This window comes from Capra hircus, chromosome 22 (assembly GCF_001704415.2).
Source record: "Capra hircus breed San Clemente chromosome 22, ASM170441v1, whole genome shotgun sequence".
Classification (NCBI taxonomy): domain Eukaryota; kingdom Metazoa; phylum Chordata; class Mammalia; order Artiodactyla; family Bovidae; genus Capra; species Capra hircus.
This window is the reverse complement of record NC_030829.1, coordinates 51,980,616-52,003,416: the sequence shown is the minus strand read 5'-3', so window position 1 is coordinate 52,003,416 and position 22,801 is coordinate 51,980,616. Positions and strand designations below refer to the sequence as shown.

At 41.7% G+C, this 22,801-nt stretch overlaps 1 protein-coding gene across 7 annotated transcripts in view; it reads left to right on the top strand.

Moving 5' to 3' along the window:
* DHX30 (DEAH-box helicase 30) overlaps positions 17,727-22,801 on the top strand; it is a 29,189-nt gene continuing 24,114 nt past the window's right edge. For 2 of the 7 annotated variants that reach the window (XM_018066790.1, XM_018066784.1), the window contains exons 1-4: positions 17,905-18,006; positions 19,853-19,947; positions 20,618-20,724; positions 21,658-21,712. In XM_018066790.1, the coding sequence (XP_017922279.1) occupies positions 21,685-21,712 (28 nt within the window). In that variant the 5' untranslated portion in view covers positions 17,905-18,006; positions 19,853-19,947; positions 20,618-20,724; positions 21,658-21,684. Of the gene's footprint in view, positions 18,007-19,139; positions 19,249-19,642; positions 19,948-20,617; positions 20,725-21,657; positions 21,713-22,801 lie in introns of those variants that run through there. The other 5 variants (XM_018066788.1, XM_018066791.1, XM_018066786.1 and 2 more) reach the window with 4 other exon arrangements.

The window sequence follows — 22,801 nt, the reverse complement described above, 5'->3', positions numbered from 1 at the left end:
CTTGGGGCGCTCGCAACAGCTATTCCCGCGACCTGGACCTCTGATTGTGCATTTGTGATGTGAAAGTAGCTCAGTCGCATCCAACTCTTTGCGACCCCATGTACTAATATAGTCTATGGAATTCTCCAGCCAGAATACTGGAGTGGGAAAGTGGCCTTTCCCTTCTCCAGGGAATCTTCCCAACCCAGGGATCGAACCCAGGTCTCCCGCATTGCAGGCGATTCTTTACCAACTAAGCTTGACGCTTTCAAAATCATAGCTTAAAGGTACTTCAAAAAAGTGATCCCTCCTGACCTTGCAGTCTTGAACAATCATACTTGCTCGACATTGTCGCGGTAGGACTCACCATGACTTGGTATTTTTCTTACTTTCCATGCTCACAGGTGTACCCTCAGTGCTGAGAAGGCCTGTTACCCAACAGATGTTCAATAAATATTTAATGAATGAATGAATGACTTATAGGGAGGCAGAAGAGTTTTAAATTATTAACGAAGTGTGATTGGCCGTTATGGAGTTTTGAACATAATGCTCTCTGACCCCAGAACAGAAAGTGACAAGCTGTTTGTGAGTTTTTCAGACCAGCCTTTAAAGAGAAAAGAGAATATGATCAGGGAGGAAGGGAGATTGCAAACACGTGAGGGGGAAAAAAAAAAAAACTGGAACAAAGGCTTTAAAAAGTGTGAAAGCATGCTTGGTGAAACTCCTTAAGCCCATGGACTGGAAGCAAAGATGTTGCTTGGGGTGGCAGTGAATTTTGAATATCCTATAAGCACTGGAAAACCAGCTTGAAGACACAGAACGACATGACCAGATTTATAGATTAGAAAGTAGCTACTGCAGTAGTGTGAATGATAGAATAGAGAAAGCCTGGAAAAAAAATGCACGGACAACAAAACAAAAAATAAATTGGACTTCATCCAAATTAAAATCTTTGGTGCTTCAAAATACACTGACAAGAAAATGAAAACACCCACTGAATGAGAAAAAACACTTGCAAATTATAAACCTGATGAGACATATTCAGAGACTACGAAAAAAAAAAAACTCTTAGAACTTGATAATGAAAAACACCAAGATCCAATTTGACAAATTAATAACCAAATGGAATAAACTTAGTACATGCAACATTATGGATGAATCACCAGGTATTATACTGAGTTAAATAAATCTTACCTGAAAGGATATATACGGGATGATTCAATATATATGAAGTTATAGAACAAGCTAAACTTCAAAGTAGGGTTCCCTTTGGGGAAATAGAGGGGAAGGAGGGACATGAGGGAAATTTCCTGGGAGTGACAATAAGTTGATTTGAAATAGATTTGCATTACACAGATGTATGCATACCAGTTGTGGAATGGTAAAGAAAATTTATGCATTTTACTATAAATTTCCCCTCAGAAGAAAAGAACACTAAAGAAATACTGAACTCTTGTTCAAAATATGCATGCTCAAGTGTTCAGTGATGAACTATATCTTTCACCTAGTTCTCAAAGCTACATGCTAAATTCACACAGTGATCTATCCAAAAGTATCTTTATTGCTCAATACGTGAAGAGTTGATTAGGTTTCTTCAGTTTTGAAGAAAAAAGAATTTTGAAAAGAACTGGAAATTGCATAATGGTTTGCCAGTTGTTACAGCCTTCTCAGTTCTGGGAGGTATACCAAAAAGCCTTCTCTAAAATGTACCAAAGAGTATGGTTTAGTAAATATTTTCTCTTTAATTTTTTATTTTAAAAAAATTAAAAATTTTTTTCTTTCCATTCTCTTTGTTTTTCAAAACTTTGTGTTGAGGGCCGACTTTCAATAGATCACAGCGAGGGAGCTGCTCTGCTACTTACGAAACCCCAACTCAGAAGCAGGTCCTCTATGAATGGTTTAGCACTAGGTTCCCCACAAAGGAAAGTAAGGTGCGTGACAGGTAAGGGGGTGGCCGCCTTTCAGGTTTAGCAAATATTTTCTATAAAGGGTCAGATAACAAATATTTTAGGCTTGTGGGCCATATGTTCTTTGTGACAACTACTGAGCCCTACCCTTGTACCACAAAAGCTGCTATAGGCAATACATAAATGAGTGAGCATGGCTATATTCTAACAAAATTTTATTCACAAAAACAGGTGGTAGACCAGGGTTTTTGTTTGGGTTGATGAAAACGTTTAGGAGATGGATGGTAGTAATGTTTGTACAGCATTGTGGTTGTACTTAATGTCACTGAATTGTGTACCTAAAATTGATAAAATGGTAAATTTTATTATATATTTACCACCAAAAAAAGATTTTTTTAAAGCACAGTGGCAAGCCAGATTGAGTCTGTGCTGTATTTTGTTAAAAACTCCTGACAGTGACTAATATACATGTTACCTTTAGCTTAGAAGCATCTCAGTAAAATCAATTTACTCAGATCTGCTTGAGAATATTACAGTATTGCTTGCTTCATTGAGCTTTTATTTTGCCAGAGGATTAGGTATATTGGTAGATTAGGTATACCATCTAGACCTTAGAGCCACAAATTTAGCTCATGTAATTTATGGAAAATGTCTGTCATATTACCTAACTGACAAAGTCAGTCTTATTGTCAACTCAGTTGGAAAAAAATGGTTTTGTCAGAGAAAATTTTACTTCATTTTTCAATTCAAATAAATGTGTTAATATTTAAGTCAAGAAATAATATAAAAGCTCTGAGGAATAGATTATGTAACATTTTATTTGATGGTTATTAAAAGCAGTCTGGTCAAGACTGAAATGATTATTTCAAAAACCTTCCAACAAAAACAAAGAAACTAAGAAAAGAGAGATTAAAAAAAAAATTCCCAACAAAGAAAAGCCTAGATATTTTGATGGCTTCAATGGCAAATTCTACCAAACATATAAAGAAGAACTGATATTTACCCTTCTCAAACCTTCCCCAAAAAACTGAAGGGAAGGAACACCTCTAGACTCATTCTATGAGTCCAGCATTAACTTAATCCCCAAAACAGATAAGGTTACTACAATAAATACCACTTATGAACACTGATGAAAAAATCCTAAACTAAATACTGGCAAACCAAATTCAGCAGTATATTACAAGGATTATACACCAAGGGAGATTTATTCCTGGAATGCAAGGTGGTTCAGCGTACAGAAATCAATGTAATACACCACATTAAGAAAATAAAGGGAAAAAAACACATGATCATCTCTATAGCTGCAGAAAAATCATTTGACATAATTGAACACATTTTCATGATTAAAAACGCCAGTCTATGTCTGATGCAGGATACAGCATGCTTGGAGCTGGTGCATGGGGATGACCCAGAGAGATGTTATGGGGAGGGAGGTGGGAGGGGGGTTCATGTTTGGGAACGCATGTAAGAATTAAAGACTTTAAAATTAAAAAAAAAAATGCACACACTCAACAAACTAGGAATAGAAGGAAACTATCTCAGTATTAAATATAATAAAAGCCATGTAAGAGAAACCTACAGTGAATATCATACTCAATGGTGAATTAATGTTTTCCTCTAAGATCAAGAGAAAGGTAGAGATGCCTGCTTTCACCGCTTGTATTCAACATAGTACTGGAAGTTCTAGTCAGAACAATTAGTCAAGGAAAAGAAAAAGCATCCAAATTTAAGAAAGAAATAAGATATCTCTGTTTGCAGGTGATATGATTGTATACATAGAAAACCCTAAAAATTCTATTAAAAAAAAAAAACTTGTATGACTAATACATGATTTCATCAAAGTAGCAGGATGTAAAATCAACACACAAAAAATCAGTGACATTTCTATATATGAATAATGAGCAAGCTAAAAAGGAAATTACAACTATTTCATTTACAATAGAACAAAAAACAATAAAACACTTAGGAATTAACCAAGCAGGTAAAATAATTATAAAATGAAAACTATAAAACTGCTGAGTGAACGAAAACACAAATAAATGCAAACATATCCCTTGTTCATAGATGGAAGACCTAATAATTTTAAAATATCAGCACTACTCAAAGAAATCTACAGATTCAATACAAGCTCTATTAAAATCCCAGGGATGTTTTTTGAAGGAATACAAAAACCTATATAAACATAATGTTATCAATAGAATGTAAAAGAAAAAAGGAAAAAACAAAAAATGTTGAAAAAAATAACAAAGTTGGAGAAATCAACTTCCTGAATTCAAAACTAATCAAAGCACTATAGTACTGGCACTAAGACAGACATATAGATCAATGGAAAGAATAGAGAGCCCAGGAACAAACTTTGCATGTACAGTCAAGTGATCTTTTGATAACGGTGCCAAGACCATTCAATGGGGAAAGGGCAATCTTTTCAACAACTGGGACTGGTTAAACCAGATTAACTATATGCAAAAGAATGAAGTTGGACCCTTACCTCACACTATATACAAAAATTAATTCACAATGGATCAAAAACCTCAGTATCAGAAATAAAACTATAAAATTACTAGGAGGAAACACAGAGTAAAATCTTAATGACTGGATTTGGCAATGATTTCTTAATATGACACCAAAGGCAATGATTTCTTGAATGTGACATCAGAGGCACAGGCAACAAAAGAAAAAGTAGACAAACTGGACTTAATGAAAAAATTTTAAATTCTGCATCAAAAGAATATCAACAGAGGAAAAAGGTGACCCGTAGAGTGGGAGAAATCCCATAGACAGAGGAGCCTGGTGGGCTACAGTCCACAGGGTCACAAAGAAACAGACACACCTGACGCGACTTAGCACGCATGCATAATAAAGGATTTTATCCAGGATATGTGGTGGACTCCTAAAACTCAACAACAAATTCAAAAATTGACAAAGGAAATGATCAGATAGTTCTCCAAGGAAACTATACAAATGGATAATAAGCACATGAAAAGATTTTCAACATCTTTATAAACATTCAGTTCAGTTCAGTCGCTCAGTCATGTCCGACTCTTTGCAACTATCGCAGCACGCCAGGCCTCCCTGTCCATCACCAACTCCCGGAGTTCACTCAAACTCATGTCCATCAAGTCGGTGATGCCATCCAGCCATCTTATCCTCTGTTGTCCCCTTCTCCTCCTCTCCCCAATCCCTCCCAGCATCAGAGTCTTTTCCAATGAGTCCACTCTTCGCATGAGGTGACCAAAGTATTGGAGTTTCAGCTTTAGCATCAGTCCTTCCAATGAACACCCAGGACTGATCTCCTTTAGAATGGACTGGTTGGATCTCCTTGCAGTCCAAGGGACTCTCAAGAGTCTTCTCCAACACCACAGTTCAAAAGCATCAATTCTTCAGCGCTGAGCCTTCTTCACAGTCCAACTCTAACATCCATACATGACCACTGGAAAAACCATATCCTTGACTAGACGGACCTTTGTTGGCAAAGTAATGTCTCTGCTTTTGAATATGCTATCTAGGTTGGTCATAACTTTCCTCCCAAGGAGTAAGCGTCTTTTAATTTCATAGCTGCAATCACCATCTGCAGTGATTTTGGAGCCCAAGAAAATAAAGTCTGACACTGTTTCCACTGTTTCCCCAAGTATTTCCCATGAAGTGATGGGACCAGATGCCATGATCTTTGTTTTCTGAATGTTGAGGTTTAAGCCAACTTTTTCACTCTCCTCTTTCACTTTCATCAAGAGGCTTTTTAGTTCCTCTTCACTTTCTGCCATAAGGGTGTTGTCAACTGCATAAGTGTAAGTGTAGTCACTCAGTCATGTCCAACTCTGCGACCCCATGGACTCTAGCCCACCAGGCTCCTCTGTCCATGGGATTCTCCAGGCAAGAATACTGGAGTGGGTTGCCATTTCCTTCTCCAGGAATATCAAAAGCACAAGCTGGAATCAAGATTGCCGGGAGAAATATCAATAACCTCATCTGCATGTCTGAGGTTTCTCGATAGGCAGGTCTGGTGCTCTGGTACTCCCATCTCTTTCAACATTAGAGAAAGGAAAATCAAACATATAATGATGTACTACCTCATATCCATTAAGATGGCCACTATTAAAAATAATAAGTATTGACAAGGATGAGGAGAAATTGGAACCCTTGTGTACTGTTGGTGAGAATGTAAAGTATTACACTCACTATGAAAAACAGTATGATGATTGCTCAAAAAATTAAGAACAGAATTACCATATGATCCAACAATACTACTTCCAGGTATACACCCACAAGAATTGAAAGCAAGGTCTTTAGGAATATTTGTACAACCACATACACAATAGCATGATTCACTAGCCAAAAAAAATGTGATACATACAATGGAATATTGTTGAGTTTTAAAAAGGAAAATGATTCTGATATAAGCTGCAACATGGATGAACTTTGAGGATATCACACTAAATGAAATACAACAGTCACAAAAAGATACATATGATTCTACTTATATGAGGTACTAAAATGGGGAGTTACTGTTTAATGAGTACAGTTTCAATTTTATAAGATGAAAAGGGATATGGAGAGAGATGGGGTAATGGCTGTATAACATAATGAATGTAATTAATCACCGAACTGTACACTTAAAAATGGTTAAGATGCCTAAGGGAAATAAGTCTGACAGAGAAAGATACCACATGATGGTCCCTTACATGTGGAGTCTAAAAAACAAAAATAAATACAGGCTTAAAGACAGAGGAGAGACTGGTCGTTGCTAGAGGTGGAGGGTGGGGGATTGGAGAAATAGATGAAGAGGCTCAAAAGGCACACACTTTGAGTTTTAAACAAATTATAGGTATGAAATGTATAGCACTGTGACTATACTTAACAATACTGTATTATGTATTTGAAAGTTGCTAAGATGGTAGATCTTCAGTTCAGTTGCTCAGTCGTGTCCAACTCTTTGCAGCCCCATGGACGGCAGCACACCAGGCTTCCCTGTCCATTGCCAACTCCCCCAAAGCCTACTCAAACTCTTGTCCATTGAGTCGGTATTAGTAGACCTTAAAAGTTCTCAAATCAAGGGACTTCCCTGGTGGTCCAGTGGCTAAGACTTCGTGTTCCCTATGTAGGGGGCCCAGGTTCAGTCCCTGGTCAGGGAACTAGATCCCACATGCTGCAACTACAGATCTTGCATATTGCAACTAAGAGTTTACACACTGCAACGAAGACTGAAGGTCCTACGTGCCGCAACTAAGACCTGGTGCAGCCAAAATAAATAATAAGGAAATACTTTCTTAAAAAGTTATTATAACAAGAAAAAGCTTTATAACTGTGTAAATGATGAATATTAACTGTTGTGATCATTTTGCAATGCATACAAATACTGAATCATGTTGTACACCTGCAATTAATATGTCAATTATATCTCAATGTAAAAAATAAAAATTAAGGGTTTCTCTGATGGTCCAATGGTTAAGAATCTGCCTTGCAATGCAGGGGACATGGGTTCAATCCTTGGTCTGGAAGATTCCATGGGCCAGGGAGCAACTAAGCTTATGTGCCATAAATACTGAATCCATGCACTGCAACTACCGAAGCCCAGAAGCCTAGAGCCCATGCTCCGCAACAAGCACAGCCGCCACAATGAGAAGCCCGAGCACCACAACTAGAGAGCAGCCCCTGCTTGCTGCAACAGTGGACACCCCCACAGGCAGAAAAAAGAGAAATCAGATAAATCTTGCTTAAAAAAAGAATGGACTGATGCAAAATCAACCTTGTCAAAAAAAGTTTAAATTACAAAAATTGTTAACATGGCAAATGTTATGCGTATCTTATCACAATTAAGAATTTGGAAAGAAAGAGAGAACAGACCGACAGGGACTTCAAATATTGAGTTTATTACATATAAATCCATAAAACTGCTAACTTTTTCCTTTTTTCCCCCCTCAGCTTTATTGAGATACAATTAACATATAAATTTTATTAGTTTAAGATTCAGTATGCTTATTTTTAAGAAGTAAAATATAAGTTTGAAAGTTTCATCTAGCAATTGGAAAACTATGAGAAGTGATAGGTTTGAAAAAGAGCCAATGAGAAAATAAAATAAATGAAAGTGAAAGCTCACTGGACATGTTGAACACTAGACTGAACACAGCCGACGGATCAGTGAACTGGGGAGCTAAGTCAGAAGAAATAAGTCCTGAAGTTCAGAAAGACAAAAAAAAATGGGAGGTATAAGGCAAGGGAAAGACAGGGTAAGAAAGAAGATACAGTGTTCTAACATACATGCTGTTGAGTCTCCGGATGAGAGAGAGTAGAGGCAATTGCTAAAGAATGATTGAAAGTTATGTAAAAATAACAATGGATAGTCATAGACTCAAGAAGCCTAACAAATCCCAAGCATGATAAATACAAAGAAATTCTCATTTATACTCATTTTAGTAAAACTGCAGAAATTCTAAAGGATGTACATCAGACAGAGAAAAAATGATTCCTGATTTGCAAAAAAGGAATGAAGAGCAAAGAGAGTAGTAAATAGTGGGTAACTCTCAATATTTACTGAGTAACTCTCTTAAAAATAAGAGTGTGTTGTGTGGTTTTAAAAGACAGAATTTAAATACTTAACAAAAAAGTTAGGCAAGTTGCGAGTGGAGAAATGGTAGTAGTCTAAGAAGGAAGGTAAACGTATTGATTACCATTAATATCTGACAAATTAAAGATACATGTTTAGTTTCTAGAGAACCAGTAGAGACTTGCATGTCGTCCAGTTATAGTTAGAAAATAATAAGCAATAAAAGACTAGAATTGAGTATAGGGACAAATGAAAAACAGAAAACTGCATGGCAGGGCCAGCCCCAAATTTAGTAGCAATTGCATTAAACTTACCAGAAATAAAAGGCTTCGCTTAAATGCAAAAATTTCAGATTAGATTTTTTTTAAACTAAAGCTTTCTCTCCTTCCCATTCCCTTCATATCCTGAAAAATAGCTTCCAAAAGCTTTGGGCTTCCCTGGTGGCTCAGAGGGTAAAGAATCGGCCTGCAATGTGGGAGACCCAGGTTTGATCCCTCGGTTGGGAAGAGCCCCTGGAGTAGGAAACGGCAACCCACTCCAGAATTCTTGCCTGGAGAATTCCACGGACAGAGGAGCCTGGCGGGCTATAGTCCATGAGGTCGCAAAGAGTCAGACATGACTGAGACTAACACACCAGGTGAGCAACTGTTTGCGTGAGGAAGGGGACTACAGCAGCCCAGAGTGGGTTGAGTGTGGTGAGAAGGGTATTCACACAATGACTGAGGGCCTGTTTTTTCTTGGGGTGACAGTCCAAGAAGAATTACGAGGGTGTCCATGGAGGGGGGGGGGCGGCAACCCAGCACAGTATGTGAGGTCCCACGCGTGGTAAGGAGGGTGCTCAGAATGCAGAGGGGCAACCTGGCATGAGGGCATAGCCTAGGTGGAGTGAGAAGGATTTCACATGGGAGAGCTGCTTGGCATGTTTGATCAGAGCCTGAGTTAAGTGAGGAAAGTCTCTCCAACAAGAGAGCAGCCTGGCATGAAGTGTCAGAGCCAGAGGCATTTTTTCAGTCCGTCAGGGGCTGTCGATAATGTGACGGTCAAAAATGGACTAAAATTAAGTAGTCTAACTTAAAGAGAGGAAAGAGGAGATTCTAAATTTCAGGAAAGAACTAGATATTAATACTATCAAACAAAAAAAGAGCATGTGTGTGTCAGTCGCTCAGTCGTGTCCGACTCTGGGATCCCATGGGCTGTAGCCCGCCAGGCTCCTCTGTCCATGGGATTCTCCAGGCAAGAATAATGTAGTGAGCTGCCATTCCCTTTCCCAGGGGATCTTCTCAATCCAGTTGGATTTTTTTTTTTTTTTTTACCATCTGAGCCACAAGGGAAGCAAAAAAGAGCATAACAGGTTTGAAAAGAAGCAAGTAAGAATACTAAAGTCAAAAAACACAATAAATGTAAGTTGATGCATACTTTTACTTTTGGGGGGGGGTTTTGGCTGCATGCCAACCAGGCGTCAAACCTGTGCCCCCTACATTGGGAGCGTGGAGTCTTAACTGCCAGGAAGACCCCCAATGGGTAGTTTTAATAGCAAACTAGACACAGCTAGGTAAACTGGAAAAATCAAAAGACATATCCACAAAGAAGCATGAGAAATAAAAAGAAAATACAAAGAATATAGGGTATGTGATGAAACGTTAACAAGAAGGGAAATTCGCAAAGGACATACAGGACTTCTTTGCACTATTCTTTAAATTTCTCTGTTAGGGAAATTATTTCAAAAAATTTTTAAATATACTTAGATATACTTCACACTATAGTCCAAGCTTTATGACAAGTTTTTGATATAACAATAAGGATAATATCTTTATAAAGTTAAAACCAGGTTTAATAACTTGTTAAGGTGCTGACCAGAGTTATAACTCCAAGGTCACTACCAGTCTCATTCTCTAATTAACACACAGAGGACAGTGATATTGAAACATAAAACATACACTCTACTATATTCAGAAAGACAGTGGTGACGTCACTTCTAGACGCCCAGTGAGTCTTAGTTGGAAGAAACTGGGGAGGAGTCACTGCTCAGTAGGCCTCCTGGAACCCAAAGGAACTAAAGTGTTGACAAGGCAGGCTAAAGACCAGGCACTTGGAGAAGGTTCCTTCACTGAAGAACTTTAGAATGTAGTTTGGGTTAAAATGGAATCCAGTAAACAACAATTTTAAATTTTTTCACTGGAGTATGATGTACTTACAAAAATGTAAATCATAATCTGGTTCACCAGATTATACCAAAGTAAACCCATTGTAAAACCATCACTCAGCTCATGACCTGGAGGTAACCAAAATGTCTTCTCCACGCCTTCTCTAATCCTTACTGCTTCCCAGTCCTAGAGCTTCTCTGTCATCCTGACTTACTGCGCCAGAAATTCTTCTACCAGTTCTAATAATACTCTAAACTGCCATAGGGTTTCAGCATTGAGTTTTACTTTTAAAACTCAATTTCCTTTTGTTTTTCTGCATAAACAGAACTCAGATCCAAGGTAGAAATTCTGAGCATTTTATAAAACTTAGAACAAATGGCATAGTTCAGTTCTGGAAAAGCCATTTGACAAGGGTGAATTTCACAGCTCAACTTGAAAAGTTCTTTCCCTTGGTCAGTCGCTCTGGAAAGAAACAACTCCAGTAGCCAATCCATACTGACTCCATAAAGTTACTAGACATCTATGATGGGCCACAATAATACACTAAGGTCTTAGTAGCACAGAAATTACTCTGTTCTCATGTGAACACATCAGCTAAATGAAGTTAAGATGAGCCACTGCCTACTTAAACACAAGTTAAACATAACTACTGGTTTCAAACTCTGAGTAATCAAGTATTACTTGCGGAAAGTGACTAATAGCCACTACCACTAGAATTAATATAGTAAAGATGAAAACGGCAAAATTGGACAATTGGCCAGAGCAGAAGGGTACTCCCTTCTAGGCATCCCTGTTGGTTCTCGCTTATCGTTAGCAAAGGTTAAGACCAAGCCCTGTAAACTTTTGAGCAAATAAAGCCAAAGGTGAGAAAAAGAATCCTATCTGGGAGACCTCCAAGACAGTGAAAAAACCATATGATTTTTCAAGGTCAACTGTTAGCCAGAAAGATTCATAACAGTCTTCAGCAACAGTAAGACAATGTCTTGTATAAATCTATTTGTCCTAAGATCCTACGAAGGCTCTCTAGGTACACATACTCTGCTTGAAGTCGCATTCTGTAGCTACGCAGCCATATTCACAGACTATCTAACTAATTCCCATCAATGAAGAAGTACCATCTGTAAAACTCTGGCTTCCTAGATCTACCAGGCAGTTAAATACACCCTCGGCAACTATTTTGAGGAAGCTGAAATTCTAAGCGCCATAACTTAAAAAAAAATCTGGTAGAGTCTTAGATGAAAGATAAGCTCTAAACACAAACGCATTCCTGCTTTGTGAGAATTTGACAAAAGTACTACGGTGAGTCCTATAGGGAAAGAAATGGAGCTTCCCAGGTGGCTCAGTGGTAAAGAATCCACCTGCCAATGCAGGGAGATGAGGGTTCGATCTCTGGGTCAGGAAGATCCCTTGGAATAGGAAATGGCAACCCACTCCAGTATTCTTGCCTGAAAAATCCCATGAACAGAGGAACCTCGCAGGCTGTACAATCCATAGATAGGGTCACAAAGAGTAGGACATGACGAGGCCACAGAGCACAAGTGTGGTGGGGAAAGGATTAGTGAACCCTGCTGCCCTCTAGTGTGAATATAAGAACTGCACGTCCTGCGGCTACCGCTACTGCTGAGTCGCTTCAGTTGTGTCTGACTCTGTGCAGCCCCATAGGTGGAAGCCCACGAGGCTCCCCCGTCCCTGGGATTCTCCAGGCAAGAACATTGGAGTGGGTTGCCATTCCTTTCTCCAACATGTCCTGCTCAAAAGACCCAAAGGACAGGCCTGACACCCAAAAAGCAGGAAAGTTTGAATCTTTTACAGTCATTGTGATTATTGCTGTTTTGGTGTACATGTTTATTTTTCTGTTTACCATGCTTTTTCTTTACTTATATTCTGCCTTCTGTTCAATTCATAGTTTTATTTTTCTCTGTCTTGGAGAACTATATTTCTATTTCTTTAGTAGTTATATTTATATTTCCTTTATACTCTAAATAAAAATTTTTAACAAAATCCTATTCACCATCTTATCTTCCTCCTAAGTAAGACCTTACTTCTCCTTCTGAATCAGGGGTAGTCATTATTGCCCTAAGTGTTGGTGTATCTGCTCATGATGTGCTTGCTCAATAACTGTATTTTTAATTTCTAGGATTTCTAACTGGTTCTTTAAACATTTGCCATTTCATTTCTGATCACTTTTTTCATAATTTCTTCTTTCAGTAAAAGTATCTTTCCTTTATGTCTCTGAGTATTCCAAACATACTTAAAAGGTTTCAGTTCACGCCATTATTTTCATTTTAATTACAATGAATTCATCTCTTGATTCTGACTTTGTAGGTTATTTTTCTTTTGACTAAGTTTTCTTGTATGCTTTAACATTAGTAAATTGAGACTCTGTTTGTACCGTGAAATTTGGGAGCCAGGAGATCCAGTCACCAAGTGAGAGGGTCGCTGGATTTAGGTCTGGATTCAGTGTTGTGTCTGCTTCCTAAGTATTCAACTTCACATAAACTGTGTCTTCATGCACAGATGGGATGAAGTTTTTTCCAATATTAAGTTTAGGGAGCCCTACCTAAATTCCTAATTGCAAGCTGCAATCCAGGCCCCACATAGCCACATTCCGTCAATCGGTTACTTTCTAAGTTACAAACTCCAGACTGCCTCTATTTCTGAACTCATAGCCCGCCCAGCAAGATTACAGTAGTTTGTTCGTGGTCAACAAAATTGTTTATCTTGTTTTTGAATATGGATATGTTATTTCAACCTTTTCTGGTTAATTTTACCATGTGTTTGGAGCAGAGGGAATAGCATCAAAGTGTGTACTATCTTGACAAGAAGTCAGTTTCATTCACTTTTAAAAAAAATGTTGGTCCTTAGGCAGTACCATGGTTAATAGTGATGGCTAAAAAGTGGCCTGGTAGCTGTACATTCTCTTTCCAGTTTTATCAAGAGATATTTTATAAGGTTGGGGATAACTGACTTGTACAATTTGGCCAATGACGTTAACTAGAGCTTCTGTTTGAAATAACTCATTTTGTGTTTACCGCATACCAAAACACGTGATACTTCATTACCTAAATTCCCCTATTTCTGCACTTTGAGGCTCAAAAAATTAATCCATGGAAAGTCAATACATCAATAAAATATAATCATGCTTTGATGCTGCAGTGGTACCAAACTTAAAATATTGGTACGAGGGAGAGAGGAGAGGGAGAAGGGTAAAATTTACCCCAAAGAACTTACAGTGAACAGTGACAAAAATGATACTAAGGATTTACTAGCTTTCTAAAGTATGATACTGGTTTTGTTATTACACTGAATAAAATGAGTCTTCTAAAGACGTGCCCTGGAATTGTTACAGATGAAATGGTATCTGATTAAAAGAATCTGGGGTGGTAGACACTGGCTGATCTGGATGTAAAGATGAAACAGTTTTGGCCTTGAGTTGATAATTGTTAAAACTAGGTGGGAAAGATGGGGACCATGGGTGTTCATTGTACTGTCAGGATCTGGGCACGTGCAGGTCTGGAATTTTAACCTGCTGCTGCTGCTGCTAAGTCACTTCAGTTGTATCCGACTCTGTGCGACCCCATAGACGGCAGCTCACCAGGCTCCCCCGTCCCTGGGATTCTCCAGGCAAGAACACTGGAGTGGGTTGCCATTTCCTTCTCCAATGCAGGAAAGTGAAAAGTGAAAGTGAAGTCGCTCAATCGTGTCCAACTCTTAGCAACCCCATGGACTGCAGCCTACCAGGCTCCTCCGTCCATGGGATTTTCCAGGCAAGCGTACTGGGGTGGGGTGCCATTCCCTTCTCCCAAACCAACTCTAACAACACCTTAATCTTGGTCCTATAGACTCCAGAACTACAAGAAAACAAATTTCTGTTGTTTAAATCACCTGGTCTTTGATATTTTGTTCTGATAGTCCAAGCAGACTATCGCAGATGTATTCTACTTTATTTAATTTCCTGATAAGAGATGTGGGGATTTTTAAAATTGAATGTAAGGTAGCAATGACTTTATCACACATATATGATTATGCTTAGATATACTCTTAGAACTGCAATGTGTCAAAGGGCACACACATCTGAAATCTGATTCAGCCAACCACTCTTTTTTAAAAAGTACTATTTACTGTCCCCTCAATACAAATGCATGTTTCCCTAAACTGGAACCAGTTTGCCACGTAACAACGCTCCCTCATTCAACAACACTTATTCAGTATCTATTTCGGAATAGTACCAGGCACTGTGCAATGTGTTTAGGGTATAGTGGTGAACAAAGGATTAATTCCTTGACCTCAAGGATCTGTATTCTAGGTGGAAATGGGAGCTAAGGATACACATATAAATACACAAGATGGCCTGGGAAAGCTGTCTCTGAGAACATCTAAGCAGAGACCCAGATGGAAAGAGGAAACACATCTTACCAATACTTGAAGGAAGAATGGCAAGAGCGTTTCGTGGTTTTAATTGTCTTTTTAAAATAAGCAAAGTTGGGAGTTCCCCGGGGGGCTAGTGGTCAGGATTTGGTGCTTTCACAGCCATGTCCCTGGCCCAGGTTCAGTCCCTAGCAGGGAAACTGAGATCCCTGCAGCCCCTTAAGCTTGTGAGGCATGGCCTAAAATGAAGGCAAAAACAAGCTGCAATTCTATTCCTCACATACACCCCAAACAACAGAAAACAAACAGGTGTCCCAGGACTTGTGCACCAGCGTTCTCAGCAGCACTGTTCTCAACAGGGCCACTATACAGGGAAGAATACACAGCCCAAAGCAAGGCTGCGAAGGATAAGCAGGAAACTGTCAGAAGACGTGGAGACGTTTCTAGAGAAGTTAGCAAAGAATGAAATCTAGGGACTAGACAGTGATAAGGGGAAAAAAAGGCAGTGATAAGGGCATAAGACTAGGCAGTGACTAGGACATAAAAAGTGAAATATGGGTGGGGGGAGGGAAAAGACAGACACTAACGGGCACTTACCTTTATATAAAATGGGTCATTTTATCAGCCTCACCAGATACGGCCACTCATTAAGAATAGTCCCACGGCTCAAGAACAGGAAAAAACCTTCAGGGAAAAAACTAGAAACATAAAATGTGCAATAAGGAAAAGTGCTTAGAACATTCCACTTGTACCTCTTGCAGGCCTTCCTCTAGCTTTTAAGACTTATGTGCATGCTTTTCTCATCCTCTCTTCAGACTAGAATTTTCTCTGGAGCAGGCACCGCACCGTGTCTTTGTCATTTAACATTCTCAACAGCACTTCAAGGGCAATCTGAATGAGGCTGAATCTATCACCTCCAACTTAATCGTATTAACATAATCCCTCTAGGCTTTCCTGGTGGCTCAGAGGTTAAAGCGTCTGCCTGCAATGCGGGAAACCTGGGTTCGATCCCTGGGTCAGGAAGATCCCCTGGAGAAGGCAATGGCACCCCACTCTAGTATTCTTGCCTGGAGAATCCCATGGACGGAGGAGCCTGGTGGGCGACAGTCCATGGGGTCGCAGAGTCGGACACGACTGAGCGACTTCACTTCTAGTCACCTGGGTACAACCTCAAAGTCATCCCTCCACACTCCTATGGCCAGAGACCAGTCTGGTGCTCTACAATCACCCTCTCATCTTTCTTGTCTTTTTCACTGCTGAGCACAGTTTAGTCCTTCATTACACTCATCTGATTAGTATCCTAGCTAATATTTTTCCAGCTGGCTCTATCCTCACACTTCCATAATACTGTCCCTAAAATAGAACAATCATTCTACTCTACTTAGAACTGTAAAAATGTCTTACAAAGAAATAGATTAAAGTAAAACTCCTAGTGTAGGAGAATGGATACATGTATATGTACGACTGAGGCCTTTTGCTGTTCACCTGAAACTATCACAACATTGTTAATCGGCTATACTCCAATACAAAATTTAAAAAAGTTAAAAAAAAATCCTAGTGTAGCATTCCTAACTCTACTTTTTCTGCTCTATCTCCTCTAAAGAACTTACACATATCCAGCCCTCTGGTCACACTAAACTACTGAATATTCTAAGGATTTCCCCTGTGTTCTGCCTGCATGCCTTTGCTCACAGGGTTCTCTCATCTTGGAATACTTTATACTTCCTCCCCAGCATTTACAACTTTCTTTTTGCTTGACGCAGATTTTCATCTTCTGTACTAGGCCTTAAGCCCCTTGGGGGCAGGATCTTTGTATCCTCTACACCTGCTTATCAACTGCTTTCTATCAATATTCATGCACAGATCATCCGCACGCGTCATAGCACCACGCCCTGCTCAAAACAGGTGACAATTATTTAAAAGAACGATGTTCCATGCTCACCTCCCTCACCCTTCTGTCCAACGCAGAGAGAAAGTAAATAATAACAAATACTTGTTGAATTTGTGTGTTTAGACAAAAATAACGGGATATGGCCACATCTTAAAAGCACATTTTAAGTCCTTCCAGCTGAAAATGGTGACCCAGCTTCAGAACTATCCCCTACCGAGATTTCTCCTTTTGAAGCTGGAATTCACTGAACTCACACAGGAGTAGCCTCACTTCGAGGACAGAACAGAGCTTAAGGCCCTTTCTCACTTCTGAGCCGTGAGGCCGGAGAGGGAGGGGGCGTGACCTTCACAGCCGCCCAGCAGCACTCCGACCTGCAAGGGCCCCCTGGTCCTTTCCCTAGCGGAGTACTGTTTCCGACGCGCCATCACGTAGATTTCACCCTCGTAACAATCTCGTGAGGCAGAAATTCTCATCATCTCCCTGAAGAAACAAGATCTGAGGCGGGGTGGGGAGAGGGAGATGGAGAAGCCAGGAGAGGCGTGGCAACGAGCCGCGGCGAAGAAGGCGGGTGGGAGCCCAGGACTCGAGCGGGATGGATTTCGTTCCCGGCTCAGCCCTGATTCGAGCCCTGTGAGCTCACTAGCAGCGGGAGGCGCGGGGCGGGCGCGCAGACGACCCGAAGGCCCTCCCGCTCTCAGCCCGGAGGCGAAGCCTCTGTGGGAGCCCAGCGGCTCACACTCGCCCCCTCGGAGGCCCCAGCGCCCCCCGCGCGCCCGCCCCCTTCGCTTTACCCTGACGGAAGTCCCGCCTCGCCCGGCCGCCATTGGACCCGGCTTCGGGGGTGGGGGTGGGGGTGGGGGTGGGGGTGGGGGTGGGAGTGGGTCTCGCCGCGGGTTGGCCGCCCGGGGGCGTGAGCCCTGGGCGGCCACTGCGAGCCCCAGGCTAGGGGGACCTTGCTCAAGAGCCGCGAAGACGCGGGGATCGAGCGCGGAAGGCGGGGTTGCTGGGGGGCGGGGGCGGTGCGGGGCACCGAACCCCGGCAGCCGGCGGGACTTCCGCCACGGGACCCGGAAGGGGCCGCGCCGCCGCTGGTGGGAGTTGTAGTCCGGCCGTGGTTGGGGGGGCCCGCGGCTCATGCGCGGTGCATCGAGGCTTGTTTCACATCTGTAACAACAGGTGAATTGGGCTTTTAATTCTCCCCTTTCGTGCCCCCACCCCCGAGGAGCTTCCCGCGGCCGGGGGTGGTCAGCGCGAGCAGTGGGTCCGGGTCCGACCGCCGGCTTGGCTGAGAGTGGGGCGGAGAAGCGGGCGGGCCCGAGGAGCAGGCCGGGCATCCTAGGCCTGCCCGGGAAGCCGGCCGGGCCGAGCCTTGAGCAGCCAGGCCTCGGCCTGCCGTTGCCATGGAGCCAGGGCGGGGGCGGGGGCCAGACCGGTCCGCCAGGGCGGGCCTCGTAGCCAGGGGCACCGCGGGGGCCGCGGGAGAAGCCGCTCGATTGGCGCAACGACGCCTCCGCCTCAGGGGATGCTCTGTTTCCCCGAGGCAGGGCCTGGAGGAAGCCCCCGGAGTGCCCTGGGACCTTTGTCTGCCCCCGTGCCGCCTGGACCGTTCGTCCAAAAGGAGGCCTGGTGCATTCGGGCCCTCCTGGTTTGCCCTCTTTTGCACCGACCTTGTCACTTGGGGAGGCCAAGGGGTGAGATGTTCTTTGTTTGCTAGTGGCGACTTGCCCCATTTTGCAGGGGAAGACCTAATGCATGTTGGGTCCTTTGTTTGCAGTGATCTGGAGTCCCAGGAGTCCTCAGAACCCCTGAGCCAGGAGTATGGCGTTAGCATGCTGTCTGGCTAGTCCTCGTGTAGCAACACTGGTCACCTTAATTACGATTTTGCAAGGCGGAGTTTGTCCACTTTGCAATCCCCATCCACAGGGGCTTGTCATACACTTTAGCAAGTGGACTGCAAATGGCCAGTTGCAGATTCTCAACCTGTTTTTGGTTGCAACTGAACTGGTCAGAACGAAATGAGACATTGTTTGACGACTTCCCTTGCAGTTTCTTTGAAGGCGATAATTCCACTGCCATTGTGGGTCTTGACTACATCTTATAATTTACACTTAAGTCTTGGAGTTTCCAGGAGGGAGATTTTTTTCCCCCGATACAGTATTTCGGATTTCCATAGTGCTCTTTATCTATGTAGCTGTTTTAGGTGCATAAAATACACCCTTTGTTGTGTTTTCTGCTGTGTAGATTGCCCCTTTACCTTGAAAAGATACTTACTCTCAAAGTGTTTTAATTTGTGGAACTGTGGTCCAAAGTTTATCAGGTGGACCTTCTTGCCTCTTTCAACCTTTGAAGATGTCAGTATAAAACAGTCTTCAAAGAATGAACCATGGACCCTGTAGGCAACAGCGTGACATCATGGAAGTAAGTAGTATAGTATAAGCATAGAAAACTTAGGAGCTCAGTACCTTAACTGCGATTTGCATTCTGCCCTGAGGCAGTTATGGCATCCTGAGCAGGTTGTGTAAACTTCTCTGGGAAAATCTGCCTCCATTTCCTTCTCAGGGGAAACAGATTAAGTGAGATAAAATCTGTGGAAGTACTTTGTAAATGGTACTTTTACCAATACAAATGGTACTTAACAGTCTGTTTTCACAACCTAAAAGAGCTTCTTTATCTAACTTAGATAGGTTTCTATTATAGTCATAGGGGAGTCGAACTCAAAAGTGAAGCAAGTTTTGCTCTGGGCTTGCAGAAAATGCTTTCAGGACTGTACATCCTTGTTTACCATGACATTGTATTTCTTGGTATCTTACAGGTTCGGATATAGGACAGCTCACAACTTGATGGGTATAGAGTGGGTCATGGCTGGTCCTGAAGTGAGGCCAAAGTGTACGATGTGTGTTTCACGCCACTAACAAAACTTGTCCTTGTGTGTTAGAGTTAGTAGATGAATTTCAATGGTCCGGAACAACTTTCTTCCCCTGTGGGGGCCATCACTTTAGTGACCCAGCGTTGTACTTCCCAGGAGGAGGCCCAGCCTCGTGATGAGGAATAGCAAAGAGAGAATTCAGCTCCAGTTCAAAAGGATACAAAATCAGAGACTGTCACTGCTCTTGTAAGGTAAGTTGATTTAGTCACACACACAGAGCAGTGGTGGCTCTTCTGCTCAGCCACACTGTGAAGCAAAAGGCATGTGTTAAATCCATTTGTGACTGTCTTGGAAGAAGGGTATCATTTAAAATTATACTCTCTCTCTATCCTTGAATCATCTCAGAGAAACTCTGTCTGGAGTTAGGTGGTGTTTCATTATGCAAGAAATCTTGGCATAATATTGTTTTACTTTTCTCTAGATTATTTAAGAGAAACTCTAAACTACAAAGGTTTCTAACATAATACTGTATAACAGCGAAGGCAATTTTCTTTCAGATTTCTATGAAATTTCCTGTGAAGTATCTCTAAAAGATCCTATTTTGAATCTCATCATATATATTCTTTAAGACTGATACAGGAAAAGAGTGTCATATGAGCCTTGGTTGGCATACAGCGGATCAGGGGCTTTTTGAAAGCAAAACCAAGTCTATTTACAAGCAAATTAACTGAAAACGTCTTAGCGAGAAAGTATTGATTCTTCAATTAACAATCACTTAGATGTTTTAGATTGTATAATATTCAGATTTTCTTTAAAATCAGAATCTCAAATTCCACCTTTTTTCTTTTAATTTGGATAGAAAGAATCTATAGAATGTAACTAATTAAAGTAAATTGTATCATTGTTGATATTGTATTGAAGTTTTCTCTCTGAGCTACCATATCCTATCGGCTGAAATTTCCGGCATCCCTGGGGGAGAGGAGGCCATCAGGGCAGACCTGCTATGGACCTGAAAGATTCGTCCCCAGGTCAGCCCTCCACCCCCACCCCCCCACGATTTGAGAATGAGAGGGAATAGCAGGCAGGAGCAGGAGTGTAGGCACCATTAGACTCCCAGTCACGTTGGATTTGCACATCATCGTGATTTGCTAAAATGTGTTAGATGTTTTTAAACTAATGCCACATAGGGTTACTGCACTGAGACAGGAGTAGTGCAGTATTAAAACCTGTGGGGACTTCCCCGGCAGTCCAGTGGTTAAGACTCCGTAAGTCTGTAAGTGTGGAGTTGGAGTGTTTTTTAAAACAAAACTGTTACGCCAGAGGTGTTTCTTTCGTGTACATGCGTGTTTTGGAGTCTCTAGGTATATTCCTAGTTAAATGTACTAATGAGCGAAATGCAGCAACGTTTTTGGCCGGCAGTTGAACTTTAACTTAACATTTGTTATTTCATAGAGATTCCGCCTTGAAAAGCCTTTTGTTTTGAATCACTCTTTGATACTGTCAGTGAAGTGCCATTCCTTGGGGGCTTGACTAGGTTTTCTGACAGCCCAGTACACCAGTTTGTCCATAAGACCATCATCAGTCCCATTTCCTGACGCCATATGAGAAAAGGGGTCATGTAGGATTTCCTTTCTTCCCACACGTCCCAGGATAACTGCAAGTATTGTGATGAGGTGGAAATACGTGTCTCTCGTGATGAAATCATCCCCTTCTGTTTAGGAGGGATCATGGAGTTTAGGACAGAGAAAAGAAGGAAGCTCTCAATTAGAAGCAAAGACGTGTAATTACTTAATAGTGGAGGTGGCCCTTCCATCCTTAAGACTGGAAGCAGTTGGGGCTCATTAGTGAAGAGCTTCATTTCTCTTGTGTTTTGTACAGTGCTCTCTGTGTTACTGAAATCAGCTCTATGGTTCCTGAACCAAGAATGTTAACCACTTTTTTTCGGCCATCCTTCTTCTTAGGATTCCAGCTTTCCCTCCTGGCCAGAAATGTTCAGCCTGGACTCATTCAGAAAAGGTAAGGCTGTGACTGCACTTGTGGCCTCAGGCCTGTCTTCCCTGTGATGGGCAGCTGTGAAGCCTGTGAAAATCCCTCCGGTGCATATCCACTGCTTACTGAAGTCCAACTGTTTTTCTAGGCCAATGTTTTACACCATTTCCTCTGTGAACCTTTCTTAATTCTATCAACCAAAAACAGTCTCTCTCCTTTCTGATTTCCTCAGCGCCGCCTCTGTACTTTGTCATGCATCCTCTCTCTGAACTACTCATTGCCTCACTAGATTAGAAGCTCCCTGCAGCCAGGGCCTGTTGAGCTCTTTTATCATCCATGGTACGTGGCATAGCGTTTTGCACATAACAGACCTCAGTAAAAGCTGGTGGAAGTGGACTGAGTCAATGTTTTTTATTAGTGGTTAGAGAAGTTGCCGCAAGACTTGAAATCAGTGTCTTTGCAGCAGCTGGGGTGAGAGAGTTGCATAAGCAGTAGCAGAGCTGAGCCATGGCAGGGCGAGAGGACAATGTCCAGGAGCTTCTTGTAGAAAGTGGTATAGCTGGTGAAGATTCAAGGCACCAGATCGCAAAGGCGTTGTATATCTTAGACAGGCGTGTAACTTTTCTCCTTTAAGAGAGTAAGGAGTAAAATGTCTGTCACCTGTATTAAAGCTGACCATGAGCCTCCTACCTGTACATATTTGACAAATAAGTGAGAACCGTAACAGACTGTCTGTAACTGCTGATGAAAAAGATCCTCCCAGTTGTGTCTCCTCTCTGACTGGTGTCCCTGGAAGCTTGGAAAACCTTGGCCAGGTGGTGCCCTCTGTCGCTCACTGAATGGGGCCAAAAGGAGGATGGATGTTCCAGATCTCAGAGCCACCTCTTCCTTCCTGTCTCCTTGTGCGTTTCCAGCCGCTCCATCTGTTTTCATACTTCATGAAAAAACTAATTTTTGTCTTCCTCGTTGTGTTGGTTAACTCTGTCTAATAGGAAAACACTAAACTTGAGATGAACGTGGACAGCACATTTTGAGCTAAAAATTAAGTGCATTTAATTGCTCTGCGTTTATCTCCTCATCAGTGGGTGTCGATGTGCACCCACTTGTAACAGTTGG